The 14,302-nt window shown below is 35.2% G+C and overlaps 1 protein-coding gene and 1 pseudogene across 5 annotated transcripts; both read right to left on the bottom strand.

Moving 5' to 3' along the window:
• Positions 1-824: 824 nt before the first annotated feature.
• LOC18603196 (CASP-like protein 5B3) lies at positions 825-3,821 on the bottom strand. 4 transcript variants are annotated; one of them, XM_088805158.1, is made up of 4 exons: positions 3,263-3,820; positions 1,346-1,478; positions 1,147-1,231; positions 825-1,069 (listed from the first exon to the last, which is right to left on the bottom strand). In XM_088805158.1, the coding sequence occupies exons 1-4, from the start codon at positions 3,391-3,393 to the stop codon at positions 1,065-1,067; spliced, it is 354 nt and encodes a 117-aa protein (XP_088661284.1). In that variant the 5' UTR covers positions 3,394-3,820; the 3' UTR covers positions 825-1,064. The 4 variants fall into 4 exon arrangements, with proteins under 4 accessions (XP_088661284.1, XP_017974280.2, XP_017974281.2 ...); XM_018118791.2 differs by having other exon boundaries at positions 1,147-1,259; positions 3,263-3,816; XM_018118792.2 differs by having other exon boundaries at positions 825-1,259; positions 3,263-3,810.
• A 1,213-nt stretch (positions 3,822-5,034) lies between these two features.
• LOC18603194 (uncharacterized) lies at positions 5,035-12,811 on the bottom strand (annotated as a pseudogene). The gene is made up of 9 exons (XR_016025945.1): positions 12,381-12,811; positions 11,898-11,957; positions 11,711-11,786; positions 10,909-11,495; positions 9,649-9,970; positions 9,318-9,571; positions 5,865-6,212; positions 5,374-5,695; positions 5,035-5,283 (listed from the first exon to the last, which is right to left on the bottom strand). The product of XR_016025945.1 is annotated as an uncharacterized LOC18603194 (transcript).
• Between the last annotated feature and the right edge of the window lie 1,491 nt (positions 12,812-14,302).

Genomic DNA, 14,302 nt, shown 5'->3' with positions numbered 1-14,302 from the left:
AGAAAACTATAAGTCATGATTCATGGACTGTAGAGCCTTACAGCTTGCATGTAGGTTTAAAAGTCAAACGATTAGAAACAATGATAATTGATGGGTAATTTTGAAATGTTAATTGTATTGAAAAGAAAAAGAAAAAGGTGGATTATTAAATTCAATGGTTAAGGATCAAATGCATGATGGTGGGGTAGAGCGTTAAGTTAATCCAGCATTGCTTCTACTAAGGCTTGAGCAGGGGAACCACTTTGAAACACAAAGGGCCCTTTTCGGCATTGCATTTAGGCTCTTGAAAAAGCTGATTTGGACTGCAAATGCAATGTGAAATGGATACAAAGTTGTTGGTGTAATTGGCATTTGAACAAAAGAAGTGATTTTCCATCACAAAATTTGAAAACATTAATTCATTTTTCTAATCCAACCACAGCAAGAAAGAGAAGTAGGACAAGCATAGAGTGGCCAAACATATTTGAGCTCTCAGCATACAAGGTGTCATGGAATGAGATGATTCTGTAGTTGCAGCCAGATACATTTTGATGGAAGGGCAAGTATCCACAAGCATACAAATGGCAAGTCCATCATTCTGTAAAATATAATTTGTTAGAAATAAAAATGGACAAGAAAGGGGGCATAACTTTCATGCCTTGCCGTGTAAGCATGTTGGTAAGAGCATGATTGAGCAACCAATTCACCAAAGCCCACTGTGGTTGAAGTTCGACTTTTCAGCCACTAATTTCACATGATATAGACAAAATAATGATGTTTGCCTCATCCCATCTCCAAAAAATGTTTGTATCATAAATAAGTAATTCTTTTGGTAGTTCAACTACTTTGCTTAGAAAGGAGGAATTCCATATCTATTTACTTTTCAAATCCACAAAACTGATGTTTTATTTGCCACCACCAGAAACAAAAAAAATGATTCCTAAATGAGGAAATAAACAATGCTGAGTATCATAAAACTATATTCACTTTTTTCTTTTCTATGGACGCTATGAGAAGATCAAAATTTCTGAGATTAACACGTTCTTGAAGGTGGAAGAAAACCAAAACCCTGTACAACAAATGGTTTAACCTGCAGCCAATAGCCAAAGCATAATTAAGGATGATATTGCAATCGCTATCCAACCGAGGAAGGCCAAGGCAACTGACAATTGATATTTTTGGCATTCTTCTCCGAATTTGCAATTTCCCACGTCATTAAAGTACAATACTGCGATGCCTGCTGAGGCAGAAGCTGCAGCCAGAGATAATGTAGCTGTCACCTGTGTAAAATTTAATAACAATATGACTTAAATAAATGGAATTCATGAAAAATTCAAGAAGGTTCAGAGGTTCCAAAGAGGCAGACCCAGTCTCCGACTACAAAAAGGCTGACTAGAACGGGACTATGAAGGACCTTCCTTTTGACCAAGGCAATTCCATCTAGTAATGCAAGACCAAAGCTCCAAACAGCTTGCAATCCCATTGAAGCAATCAGGTAGCTGCAAAAGCAAGATGGTCTTCATAAACAAATCTTTAGTTTTTCTAGACTGAGACATACATATGCAAGCCAGTAAGATTTATCCAACTATAACCCAATGATTATAGCCCCATATCAGTACTGAGGAATATTTCAAAGATAATTGCTGATGGTAAAACCGAGTTCACAGTTGGTTGCCTTGTCCATAAGTTATGAATGGCCCACTATTTAAAGTTTTTCCATCACTGAAGTAGTCTATATGAACTACTTAAGAAGCAATATATGAGTGGCTAAAGGGAAAAATTTAGGAATGGAAATCCCTATATATGCATTTGGTATTCATAGAGGTTGCACCAATTGGTGATAAGATTGCAGAAACAGCAAATGGACTTCAGTGATAGCAGAGATATAAAAATAGATATGTTTGATGGCCCATTAAGAGCTAGCGAACCAGAAAATAATGCAGCTAAGATTAGAATGCTCATTCATAAGGACTTGTAACTCAACAAAAATTTCCAGCGCTTGAATTACAAACTTAAAATAGTGGAATTCCATTGATTACATGAACTATTCAGGTCTCACTTCTGGTTAGTCAATTTGCGTAAGTCATAAAATCCATTGATCATACCTCAGACAAAAAAATTTCAAAACTAAAATCAAACGAATATCATGCCTATGAGAAGTAGCATAAATCATCCTTTCTATGGTTTCAAAAGATGATGAAGATTTTATCATCATAAGCTTAAACCTACCACATTATATCTCAACTTGTTATTAAGTGCTAAGTAATCAGGAAATATAATCAGAAGTTGTGACTTCACAAAGCACAACCCTGGTCTCATATACTTGACCCTAATATTGTCCCTTAGAGGATGCAAAAGACAGAAGAGCAAGATCTAACTTATACTGGATTAATTTCCTCATAAGCAAAGCATCCATACTGAAGCAACTGTACATTTGCGTCTATCTATTTATGCACAAGCAGAAGCAAAGAAAAATTTGCCATATATCATCCCTTAATAAATAATATCTAGCATAGAATCTGCGACAATGAGTAAAGGAAGAATCAATTTCTATCTTCCCTTCATTTTCTCTAATCCGTGTGTACCAAATACCCAACCTGAATTCCCTATTACTTTTTCCAGAGAGACACAATAAGATGGAGATATATAAGAAAAATGATCAAATAGTCCCTAATACAATTATATGAATCAGGAAAAACACATAAACTGTCACCAGTCCACCACTTCTTTTTCACAAATTCAACAATTTGATGAGGAGGGTGAAAACTGGGTAACATTTGCAAAATTACCAGCATTATAATCTCTAATTCATCAAAGAAAAAAAATTCCTGATTTAGTTACTATACAGAAAATTCTTTAAAAAATGCAGTTTATTTCTCAACTATATATATTCACCTCACTGTCACAATATACAGCAAGAAAGCAGGTATTCAGCCTCACAATTGAATGATATACAAACATATTTTTCAACTACTTTATGAGTAGGCTCAACAGAGAATCCGAAATTTATTGCAGGATCAAGACAAAAATAAATATTGACAGATCAGCCCATTCAAAATTTGCAAACTAATCAAAAAACTCTGCACCCTGCAGGATTCCCAACCCAACATGGTCTTCTTCTTAACTTTTTCAAGCACAAGATAGAAATTACGATTAAAAGCAAAAGGCAGGAAATTATGATCCTAGCTATATACAGCATAGCCTTAGAAACAAACTCTAAAAAGGAAAAATTACGAGTAAAATAAATTCAGCAAGAAACTATAAAAGAGCAAAAGGAAAATACCAGAAAGCTGTGAAATTGAAGAAGCTAGAAGTAGTAGCCATGGAAGCAATTGACCCAGCTGCAAAAACACATTGTGCAACCCTCAAAAAGAGGCTAGTCAGCGTCCCTGGACTTCCAGGAAATACCCTCATTTTTATTCTACCTCCAAATCCAAAGAACACTCTTTTATTAAATCTCCATAGATCATCTAAGCACAGCACAAACCATATAAAAAGAAAAACCAGCCTTTTTAAGACAAATAAAAAAGACCCAGAAACTAAGATTGGAAGAGTTGATGATAAACTTTCTCAGGGTTATGTTACTTACGAATTAAATTATGGAATTTGTAGAACCCGGACAATAAAAAAAAAGACAAAAGAAAGAGAGGAATGACATGAACAAGTGGTACAAGAAACAAACTTAAGAAAATGGAAGACAATTGTCAAACAAAAAATATTAAAAAAACAGGTTAATTGCCAATATTGTTATTACAAGACAAAAGTCTTTTCACTTCTATTTTCAGCAGAAACGCATCAAATACTTTCGAGTTTCAACAACTACCTAAGTATGCCTGAACTGAAACTTCATCTTAGTGGGTGAAGTGTAAACTGTAAACTAATGATGTCTCACGCGACTTTTCTTGTCGTGCAAAATTACGCTTCAACCTTTTTTTTTCTTTTCTGTCGTTGCAATAATGGGTAATTCACTGATTTGTATTCAACTTTTTGTTTTTGTTCAAATAAGCCCCACATAAGGTTTGGATTTTGGATAAGGCTTTCACTTATCCCTATTTTCTCAATCATTTTTTTTTCTTTTCACTCTCTAATTTAATACTGCCATGTAATTGGTAAAGTATACATTAATTGATCCTAAATTTACAATTTTGTGACTATAAATGAAAAGGAGAAGGGAAGAATGCATTTTTTTTAATTCATTGTACAATTTGATGTAATTTTTAATTAGATAATGCGTTTTCTTTTTGTAATATTAAATTATATGTGAAAATAAAAAGACGAAGCAATTTTCTATCGATGTAATCACACTTTATTTTCTAAAGAAATTATTAAAAACATTTTCATTTCTTTTGTTCTTAATTTGTTTTAGATTTTATCTCATTAATGTTTTTGCTATTTATTTTTTTTATTTTTCATAAATATTCAAAAGAGATAATTTATATCTTAGTGAAATCATTATCTTTCATTGAACATTAATTATAATTATTTAGTTTCATGTAAAACCACTACGTGCTACTAAAATGGACTGATCTTGCTATCTAGGCACAGATTTATAGTTTTAGTTCAGAACTTGTAAATTTATTTATATTTAGATCTAGAGAAAAGAAGTTCGACTTTACTTTTTAAGAAAAATACGTATATTTATCACTCAATCAAGTACTTGAAAGTAATTTTTTTTCTTTTTAAATATATAAGTTTAAGTTTTAAATAACTGAATAAATACATAACGACTTTATAAATATTGAGCTGTAAAATTTTTTTAAAAAATGTTTAGAGAATAAGGTCGTATTATTGCAAATTCAGTCCCGTATTTTACTGCACAAATCAATCATTGGACAGCTTCCTAGCACAGAGTTATCCACCAAACTTGAATGGGATTTTCAGATGTACAACATCTAGCCATACTCTTATTAGTTACTGAGGACAGGAGTCTAGCAAAGCCAAGAAAATACAAAAGTAAAATGAAAAATTGCAGATGTAGTTTTGCTTCATTGTTTATTGGTTTGACCAAGCACTATGCAGATAACCAGTTATTCTCCTTTGGATGATTTCTAGCTTTCACAGCCTGTAGTCCTTAAGGCTTGGCTTTTCATGAAGTCCTCTGGTGAAAAATCTTGAAACATATTCACTTACAAGGAGCTCTCTGTACTTGGAAGGGTTTCCCTCAGAGATCAGCTCCTTAATCGGGCCATCAAGCCTTGCGGGCGGATCCGCACGCCCCGTGAAGAAGCATATAACAGAAATTCTTGGTACCCGCCTTGGGAGTACTCTGTGCATATTGCTTTTGAACTTGTCATTGGATACAACCTCAATGTAATTAAGACGTGTTACTATTAATAAAAAGGTCAGCCTTCAAGGGAAAAAAAAGTTAATAGAAAGTTGAAAGTTAGAACAAACCTGAACAAGGTCCCCAATGTTGACTACCAAGCTTCCTGCAATGGGGTGAACATCAACCCATTGACTCTCATGGAGAACCTGGAGTCCGCTGGTCTGGTTTTCTGCGAGAATGGTGAGGAAAGTGTTGTCTGTATGCTTGGTGACTCCCATGGCCAGTTCTGGCTCAGGGCAAGCTGGGTAGTAGTGGCATACCAGGGTACGCCCTTTGTTTCATTCCATGGATCTTAGATGGTCAGGCTTGAGACCAAGACCCTCGGATAATAACTCAAATAGTGTGTCTCCAACTTTCGCAGTTTGATTTATAAACTCAATTGCAGCATCCCTGTCAATTCAGGGAGGAAACGATGAGCTTTTCTTTATATGAGTACGCAAACAACTTGACAAAGGTGATCTAAACAAAGGAAAAGGACATTACTAATGTAGCCAAATAATATGTGCAACCTTGGACATTTTGTGAACTTAGTAAATTTATGAAAAAAAAGCATATATACCTGCATGAGGTGGGCAGTTCGTTTGGGTCAACATGATCGGAAGTGAGCATGGAAACGGACAACGTGTCCCTCCTATCAGCTCTATTGGATTGAAACAAATCGTGGTTACTGTTAAACCTCACTCTTCTTGCTCGACCACGTGAGTAGAACTCTTTCCTTTCATCAAGATCTTGTTTATGAAATTGCCGTACCCCATCTATTATACCGTTCAATACGCTTTGAGGTACCCCATGGTTCACCAATAGGAAAAAGCCTCATTCCTCTGATGCACTCTGGATTTGATCAACGATCTTCCTGCGTTGATCAGTTAAAAGACCATTAAGGTCTATGACAGGAAGTCTAATGTGACTCCGGGAATGATTCAATTCCTCAGCAAGCTCGTTGGCCGATCTGAGGAACATTTTGGGGATGTTCATTACCCCGGAATCCACCAGTCCTTGGACACCGAGCTTTGTGTCATCGAAAGCCTTAAGTTCTTTCATTCTGTCACAATCTGATTCATTTTTGCCATTGCCTAAGATCTCCATTTCTCCTCTCTGTTCACGCAACTATGGTATTTGCTAATGATGATTAAAAATAATCTGAAGCTGCTAAATGGTCCCTCTTATCTTTCTGTCTTTTCAATTTTAAGTTCGAAGGGAAGCGGAGGTATGACTCTGAGTACCCCTGATATTTATATGTATGACATGCTACTCGGAAACTTGTTCCGTTCTAGTTCCTCGGTCTGATTAGCTAGTTCCAATATTTTAATAAAAAATTACATGATTCAATGAAATTAATGATATTTAATTAGTAATTCTTCAATAGGCAGCACGTAATCATCCCTAAAAAGCAATAGAAACATTTGCAAAGTCCAGAGCTCACATTGACCTTCTGATTAGACAAAAGATGTTCCTGGATCGGACAAAAGTTCCTGTTCTCTCCAAGCCTCAAACCTAGCGCCGGTGGAAATTAACTAATCCTTCTAGATGGCCGCCCTAGAAACTTGAATATTCATATTTGAGGCTTGAATCCGGGAACTTAGCACAACGGTTTTTGGACTGAAATTGAGGATCTAGTACTGGCTATTGTGGGCCTGATCCTGAATTTAGTATTCATCTTTTTCTGGTTTCAGAACTTCAAAGTTTGCTGCTCGCTAGGTCAAACTTTATGGCATTTTGTATATACATTACAAAATTGAACTTGTTGAAACTTAAATCTGCATCTAGCTTAACTAATAAGTCTCTCATAATGGCAGATATGGACCAAATGTCCCTGTTAGTACCAGCTGAGTTCACTTTGATGCTATATAATTATTTAACCTTTGGACTGGGAAAAAGTAGAAATGAAAGTAGATTTATTGAGGGTGTTATTGGATTAACCAAGTTGCGACAAAGAAAAACATGCTTGTAAGAAAAGACGACGCAAGCTTTAGCACTCGTTAGAAAGGCCAAGTGGCCACCTACGGTGATTCAAGGATTCTTTAATTATATGACGAAATCAATGTTAGCAGTCAATTCCAATTTCAACTTCTTGTGTCCTTGGAACTATCGACTAACCACCTAGTCCATGTGTTAGAAACTTATTGGCAAAGTAGACTTTTTAAGACAAAACAGAAGTCTGCCAATAGTTTTTTCTTTGAAAAAAAAATATGGGGTTAGAGTTGCAAATGGGATCTATTTCAGTTAGGTAGGTTTGTTAAGGCATATAGATGATTGTCGTAGATGCAAACGGGGGATTTCAGTCAAGTTTCTGAAACGCCAGATGTGTTTAATTTCAAACAATATCATTACGGATTTACCAAAGTGAGATTGATCATTTTTAGTATTATTATTTTCTAGTACTATCAAGCAAATTTTAGGCCTGAAACCCAGCCTGGTATCTGGATCCCCATAACTCAAGATGTGTAGCACAATTTATAGTATGAGCTTTAATCATCTTGAAAAGACATGATATACAGCTTCTATATCTCCATCTTTCTAGATAAAATCGACTCTCGTCCTCAAATGCCTGTCATTTCAATTTTCCTAGTGAATGTTCATGTCAGCTGCCTGACATGTTCTGTTGAGCCATAAATAATATGTCTAGTTAGAAATTTCATAATTTAATTTCCATGCTGTCTTAATAAAAGATGAAAATTTTAAGCTGGCTTTGCCTGACCTCTGTTCAAGCTTATCTTATAATTCATTGATATCATGGCCAAAGTATCCAAAATCGCAAGGATGTGTGCTTGCTGAGGTTCTAACCAAAGACTTATAACAAGCACATCAAGGTTCTAGCCTTTGCTTCTAATTATTTATTGCATTTGTTTCTTTTCTTCTCTGTTCCTTTTTCTTTATTTCTCCAAAATTATGTTATTTTGAAACCTTTTACACTCCAAAAAACTCTAACTATAAAAATACCTTTTTTTCTCATTTTTTTTCTTTCCCTCTCTCTACTTCCTCCCTTTTTCTCTCTCTCTCCTCTAACCTTTCCCCTTAATAGATCGACGATCGGTGATCTATTGCCGACAACTGGTGATCGGCTTCCGATTGTTGGTGATTGGTGACCAGTTGCTAGTGATCGATGACGAACTGTCGGCTATTGGTGACTGGTGACCAATGGTAGGTGACAACTTGTCGACAGTTGGCAATCAACGCTCGACGACCTGTGACAATGGGCTACAGTGGTCAATCTTTAAAGAAGGTGAGGGGAGAGATAGAGAAAAGTGGAGGTAGAGAGGAAAAGAAAAAATGAGAAAAATGTGCTTTTATATTTAGGGTTTTGAGAGTGTAAAAAGTCTAAAACGATATAAATTTAGAGAAAGAAAGGGAAAAAATAAGAAAGAAATAGAGAGAAAAAAAATATTAAAAATAATAAAAACAATAAATAAAGTAAAAAAAGATATTTGAGTATTTAATTTATTAATTGATATATAATCTCTTTACTTAAAAAATAAAATTCGAATTTTCTCTCTCTTAATTATAAATAAATAAATAAATAAAATAAGAACTTAGACATGGTGATAAGAACCTTGATGTGTTTGCTTGAGCAATTTTCAAAATAAAAAATCTAAATTATTATTTATTGAACACCAATTTGCATTTTGATGGAAATCCTCTCCCCCTTAGCATTTATTAGAGTAATTAATTAATTGGACAATATGATAATTGTTTTTTATATAGTTAAATTCATAAATTTTGTGATTAACATTGTGAAATAACTTATTATCTTCTTCCTCAAACCACCATAAATTATCATAGTTCCAAAAACTATATACAGTATCAATTAACTTCCTTAATATTCTCAAAAAAAAAAAAAATCTTAATCTTTACCTTTACAGGGGGAACTTCCCAATCATTTATTATTGAACTATTAGCATAGTCATAGTATAAAGTTGCATAGACATGACCACACAAACAGATAAAAACTAGCAAGAAAAAATTACAAAAGCTTAACCTTTTCTCAATCTCATATAAAAAAAAAAGGCTTAACCTTCATGGCCTGTAATAATCTAAAGGAGACTTCTCATCAAGTGAGCTAGAGTTAAATCTGGCAACATACTCCCTTAACGGGATTTCTTTGTACCGTGGAGGATTTGCCTCTGATGTCAACTCTTGTATTGGACTGTATGTCTTCTCAGGCATGCTAAGAGGTCCTGCGAAAAAGCATGGTGCAGAGATCCTAGGTCCAACATGGTTGGCAATTACTCTATGTTCAACACTCTTGAACTTGTCATTTGATACAATCTATATGGTAACGACATTAAAATTAATGGCTTTGTAAAAAGGCAAGTTCAATGAAAGCATAAGCATAAGAAACAAACCTGGAGAAGATCACCAATATTTACTACCACGCCTCCCTGAATGGGCTGAACATCAAACCATTGACCCTCATGAAGGACTTGGAGGCCGCTGATTTCATTCTGTATAAGCAGAGTCAAGAAGCCTGGATCCGCATGCCTGCTTACTCCCAAAGTCAGTTTCGGCTGGGGGCAAGCTGGATAGTAGTGGCACACAAGGGTGCCCTCTTTACCACATTCCATCGAGCCAAGGTAGTCTGCTTGAAGCCCAAGAGCCTCTGACAACAACTCAAACAAAGTGTCTCCTAATTTTCTGATATGCTTAACATACTCTAGTGTTGATTTTCTGCAAATTTGAGCAAATAGTACAAGAACCATCTACTTAAATATTCCAGCATCGGAGATGAGTATACCATCCTCTAACACGTAGTTACAGAGATAACTTATGGTCTAGAAAGAGAAATGTGTTGGAATACTTGAATGAAAATACAGAAAATTATGAAATGATTCTAAAGCCTGCATCAATATCACTATTCTTAAAGTTATATTTGTTTCCATTATTGGAGTGCAAGAGGGTTTTACGCTTTTAAACATAAAAAATACAACGAAAACTCGTGAATGATTATGTTTTGTATTGACGAAATCAATTTACTGAACACTCACTGATGTAGAATAAGATTATCAAACTCTTTTAGAGTTTTTCTATAACAAAACAATATATAAGTAATCTGAACAAATATTAAGTGAATGACAGATTGAATGGAAGTTGTTTTTGTATTTTTTTTAACCAGAAGAATCCTATTTAAAGACAATTAAATGTCTTTTTCACAGACATATCTGCTCTTTTTGTACAGAGAAATTTGTTGGCACAATTAAAAGTTAATTAACAACTGTTTAATTCAAAAATTAAACTTGAATTAAAATAATTTATTAGTCAACTGCCACTTGAAGTGCAAAGTACTTTTATTAAATAATAATATAATTATATATTATTAATTTATTAAATTACAAGATCAACCAAAACTTGAAAACCTAACCATAATCCAATTTGAACTTTAGCCCAATTTAATCCAACTGCTAAAGACTTAGATTCTTATTTTCACGCATATTATTTGCTGAAAATATCCAACAAAATGAAGATGGCTGCAAGCACTGCATTCATCAAGCTCATTACATATATACTACAGTTTTGAGTAGAGAATATATCATTAACACTTAACAATGTGATTCAGTGTCAGAGATGAATCCAGACAGGTAACAAAACTAACAAATTAGATTATTTACCTGCACACCACTGGCAATAACTCAGGGTCAAGATCGACAGCAAGCAAAGAAATGGTCAGCGTGTCCCTCCAGTTAGCAGCTCGTGATTTATATAGATCATAATTAGCGTTGAATCTCACTTTCTTCGTGGTGTCACGGCTATAGACCTCTTTCTTCACCTCCACATCTTGCTCATTAAACATACGTACTCCATCAATCATCTCATCCAGAACACTTAAAGGGATCCCATGATTAATTACTAGGAAAAAGCCCCACTTCTCCGATGCAATCCTAACTTCATCTGCAATCTCCTTACGCCGGCTACCTTCTTGGATGTTGTTAAGGTCTATGATTGGAACTTCAATGTTTTTCTGGCAGGAATTTGGTTCCTCAGCAAGCTCCTCAGGAGGTCGTACGAATATCTTGGGGATGCTAACTATGCCAGCATCTACAAGTCCTTTGACACCAGCTTTTGTGTCATCAAAAGCCTTCAACTCTTCAGTCCTATTATTGTAAACTGAGGTTGGGGATGCCATTTCTCCAGTATTTGACAAACTCATTCTCTCTTTCAAGTTGAGATGAGGTTTTTCCACTGCGAGTTCAAATCCCTTTATAGAAGGTAAGCTTGTCACTTTGTCTATAAGATGAAGTATGACATAAGTTAAAGAAATGGAAGGTATTGAAAAAATTTTTGATCAAACATAACGGTCAAAGCCAATTACTTGTGAACTAAAACTTCTATGTTTAAACTAATCAACCTTTGAAATGTTGGGAGATGCAAATTGGGCTGGGCGGAAATTTCGGCAATTAAGGAGGTTCTCACAATTTTTGTCGCATCCAAGTGGGTTTTGTCGCATCCAAGTGGGTTTTGTCGCATAGTCCAATTGTTGAAAGTGAATCTACCAATACAGTAAAGTGATGCTCTAAACCTCTTGACTCTCCCATAGAAGTATAGTGCTTGCAATTGACGCCTTGAAAGCAAAGGAAAGGAGTTGGGAGGTAATACGTACTTTAAGGGAGGCAAATTATGCTGCGGACAGTCTTGCCAAATCCGGGGATGCAAATTAGGGCTGTGCAAACAGGTAGTTTCGGTTAATTCGGTTTCTGGATATTAGTAGCCGAACTAACTAAACTCTTATGTAAAACTAACTAAAATTGAACCGAAGTAAATAACTAACCGAACTAACCGAAATCGAACTAACTCGGTTAGTTCGATTCAGTTATCAAAAATCGAACTTAATAATTTTTTTAGGTAATAAAAAAAATCTCCAAAATAGGAAAAAAAGAAAGAAAATGATACTTTCGCTACACTGCTGAGTGCTGTTGAGCTTGGACAGCTTTTCTGCAAGTATCTATTCACTGAGTACACTATTCATCCCACAACCACCAAAAACCCTAAAGCACCGCCCAAATTAGATAATAAAAGCTTTTTTTGGTTTTTGCCCTTTGAAATGAAATTCAAATAAGAAACAATAAAAACCCTAACAAATTACCCAAATTGAAGGAGACTTGGATCGTTAAACCCAGAAGCTGAAATGGAACAAAAACAGGGTGCAATTGAGAAAGAGAAGAAAGGTATTTCCCAAATTGAGGAAATGCAGAGAATGGAAATATTCGAACTGCGTGAAGAATCAATGGCCTGCATGTCACATAAACCCCAAAACTGAAAGGTAACTTAGAACGCCGAGACGACGAATTGAGTTAAAAGCACATGAAACTTCCAAGAACATGGATAAAATAGAGAAAGGAACCCTAACAACGGTTTTTTTTTTCAAAGAAAGGAGCGAAAAGAAACGTTTCAAAAAGAAAAGAAGAGAGGCATTTGAAACGACAGAGAGAAGATGGAGAAGGCTTTAGGCCTTTTACTTTTAGCTTTGAGCAGCGGTGAAAGATTGTAAATTTCGGGGCCAAATTTGGCGCAAAACAACGAGAGAAAAGAGTTTTCTTATTATTATTATTTTTTAATTTTTTAAATAATATTCCTAAAATACCCTTCAATTAGTTCGATTAGATATTTCTTTAACCGAAACCCAACTAAAATTATTGTACTAACCGAACTATCCTAACTAAATTAATCAAAAAATCGAACTAACCAAAGTAAAAAAACCGAACTCATTTCGTTTGATTAGATTTCTATTTACTCACCCCTAGATGCAATCCGGGATGCATTAATGCTTGCTTTCCCTGAATCAGGGGATTTTTAAGGGGAGGGGTAAGGGGGTAATTAGGGAAGTTGGCCGGGCCCACGGAGGCAGGGTGGTAGAGGTTGGCTGTTAACCTTGAGTGCCAAGTGGTTTACTGTGTGCTTTATCCTTTCCTTTGATTCCTCTTTCTTGTGGACTAGGTGTACCTCACTTAAATCTGCCAAAAGGTTTTGTATCCTGCAGGTTTACAGAACACAAGACATGGTGATTGTGGATGGATTCGGATGCTTGCCAGCTAACTCTTGCGATAGGGATATAGGCTAAGGCGACGATGAGTGCCAGGAGGGATTTGTTACTTACTGTTTTTATGCTCGGTGTTATTGGTCCCGGGGATAGTTCCGGATCCGGGGAGGTAAGGTAGCAGACTCAAAAAAAAAAAAAAAAAAAAAACAAATGTAGGGGGATGGAACTTGTGGGAGATGTATCCCAAGTAATGTAGTGGGGGGAGCGGGAAAGCGCGTTCCTTGAAGATGATCACACTTCCCTGCTGCTGATTGGTAGGAAAAAGTGTGGTCGATCTCAAGGTTGAAAGTGGATGAGGTAATGTTAGTGGAAGTGATGATTTAGGGATGCTGGATAGAAGGCATGATCGGCATGGTCAATGAACTGATGTAGGTGAAAAATCTAATCATAACAAAGTGTATATTACAGGAAAAAAAATATATATATATATATATATATATATATAAAATATAAAAAAAAAAAGAAAGAAAGAGAGAGACAAGGAGAAAAATATGGAAAAATATGTATATATAAAGGTGGGGAATAACATAAGGTGGAATAAAAGTTAAAGAGCAACAAGGTGCCCTCTCATTCAGTTAATGAAAATTTAACTTTCAAAAGAAAAAAAAAAACCTTTGAAATGTTCTGATCAAACATATGAGCACATTCTCAATCCAGTTTAATTTTCTGATAAATTTATAAATATAAAATCCAAGTTGATCATATCTAACTTAATCTGTCTACTTTATGACTCTCTGTCTTATCCATGAGGGAGGGTAATTTGACAACTAGTTGAAAGAGACTTAAACAAAGGCAGTTAATCAATTATGGGATAAGGCTATTTTTCTTGCTCAGACATGCTTTCACCCTGTAGGATGTGTATTGAACTTTAAACGAATGAATCTAAAAGCAGGCCATGCCTTGTATATCTTGATTACAAACACAAGTTGTCACATAGGGTCATTCTGATAAACTTTACTCTAAAATCA

Source organism: Theobroma cacao, chromosome 4 (assembly GCF_053813885.1).
Source record: "Theobroma cacao isolate CCN51 chromosome 4, ASM5381388v1, whole genome shotgun sequence".
In the NCBI taxonomy this organism is placed as follows: domain Eukaryota; kingdom Viridiplantae; phylum Streptophyta; class Magnoliopsida; order Malvales; family Malvaceae; genus Theobroma; species Theobroma cacao.
This window is presented reverse-complemented; position numbering and strand designations above follow the sequence as displayed.

What these genes read in the sequence shown, in the direction of transcription:
- LOC18603196 (XM_018118791.2), bottom strand. Translation starts at nt 3,393, where the DNA reads ATGAGGGTATTTCCTGGAAGTCCAGGGACGCTGACTAGCCTCTTTTTG. An exon ending in TTCAATTTCACAGCTTTCTG is followed by an intron (nt 1,479 to 3,262) that starts GTATTTTCCTTT and finishes TTGCTTTTGCAG; the next exon opens with CTACCTGATTGCTTCAATGG. An exon ending in TTTTTGTAGTCGGAGACTGG is followed by an intron (nt 1,260 to 1,345) that starts GTCTGCCTCTTT and finishes AATTTTACACAG; the next exon opens with GTGACAGCTACATTATCTCT.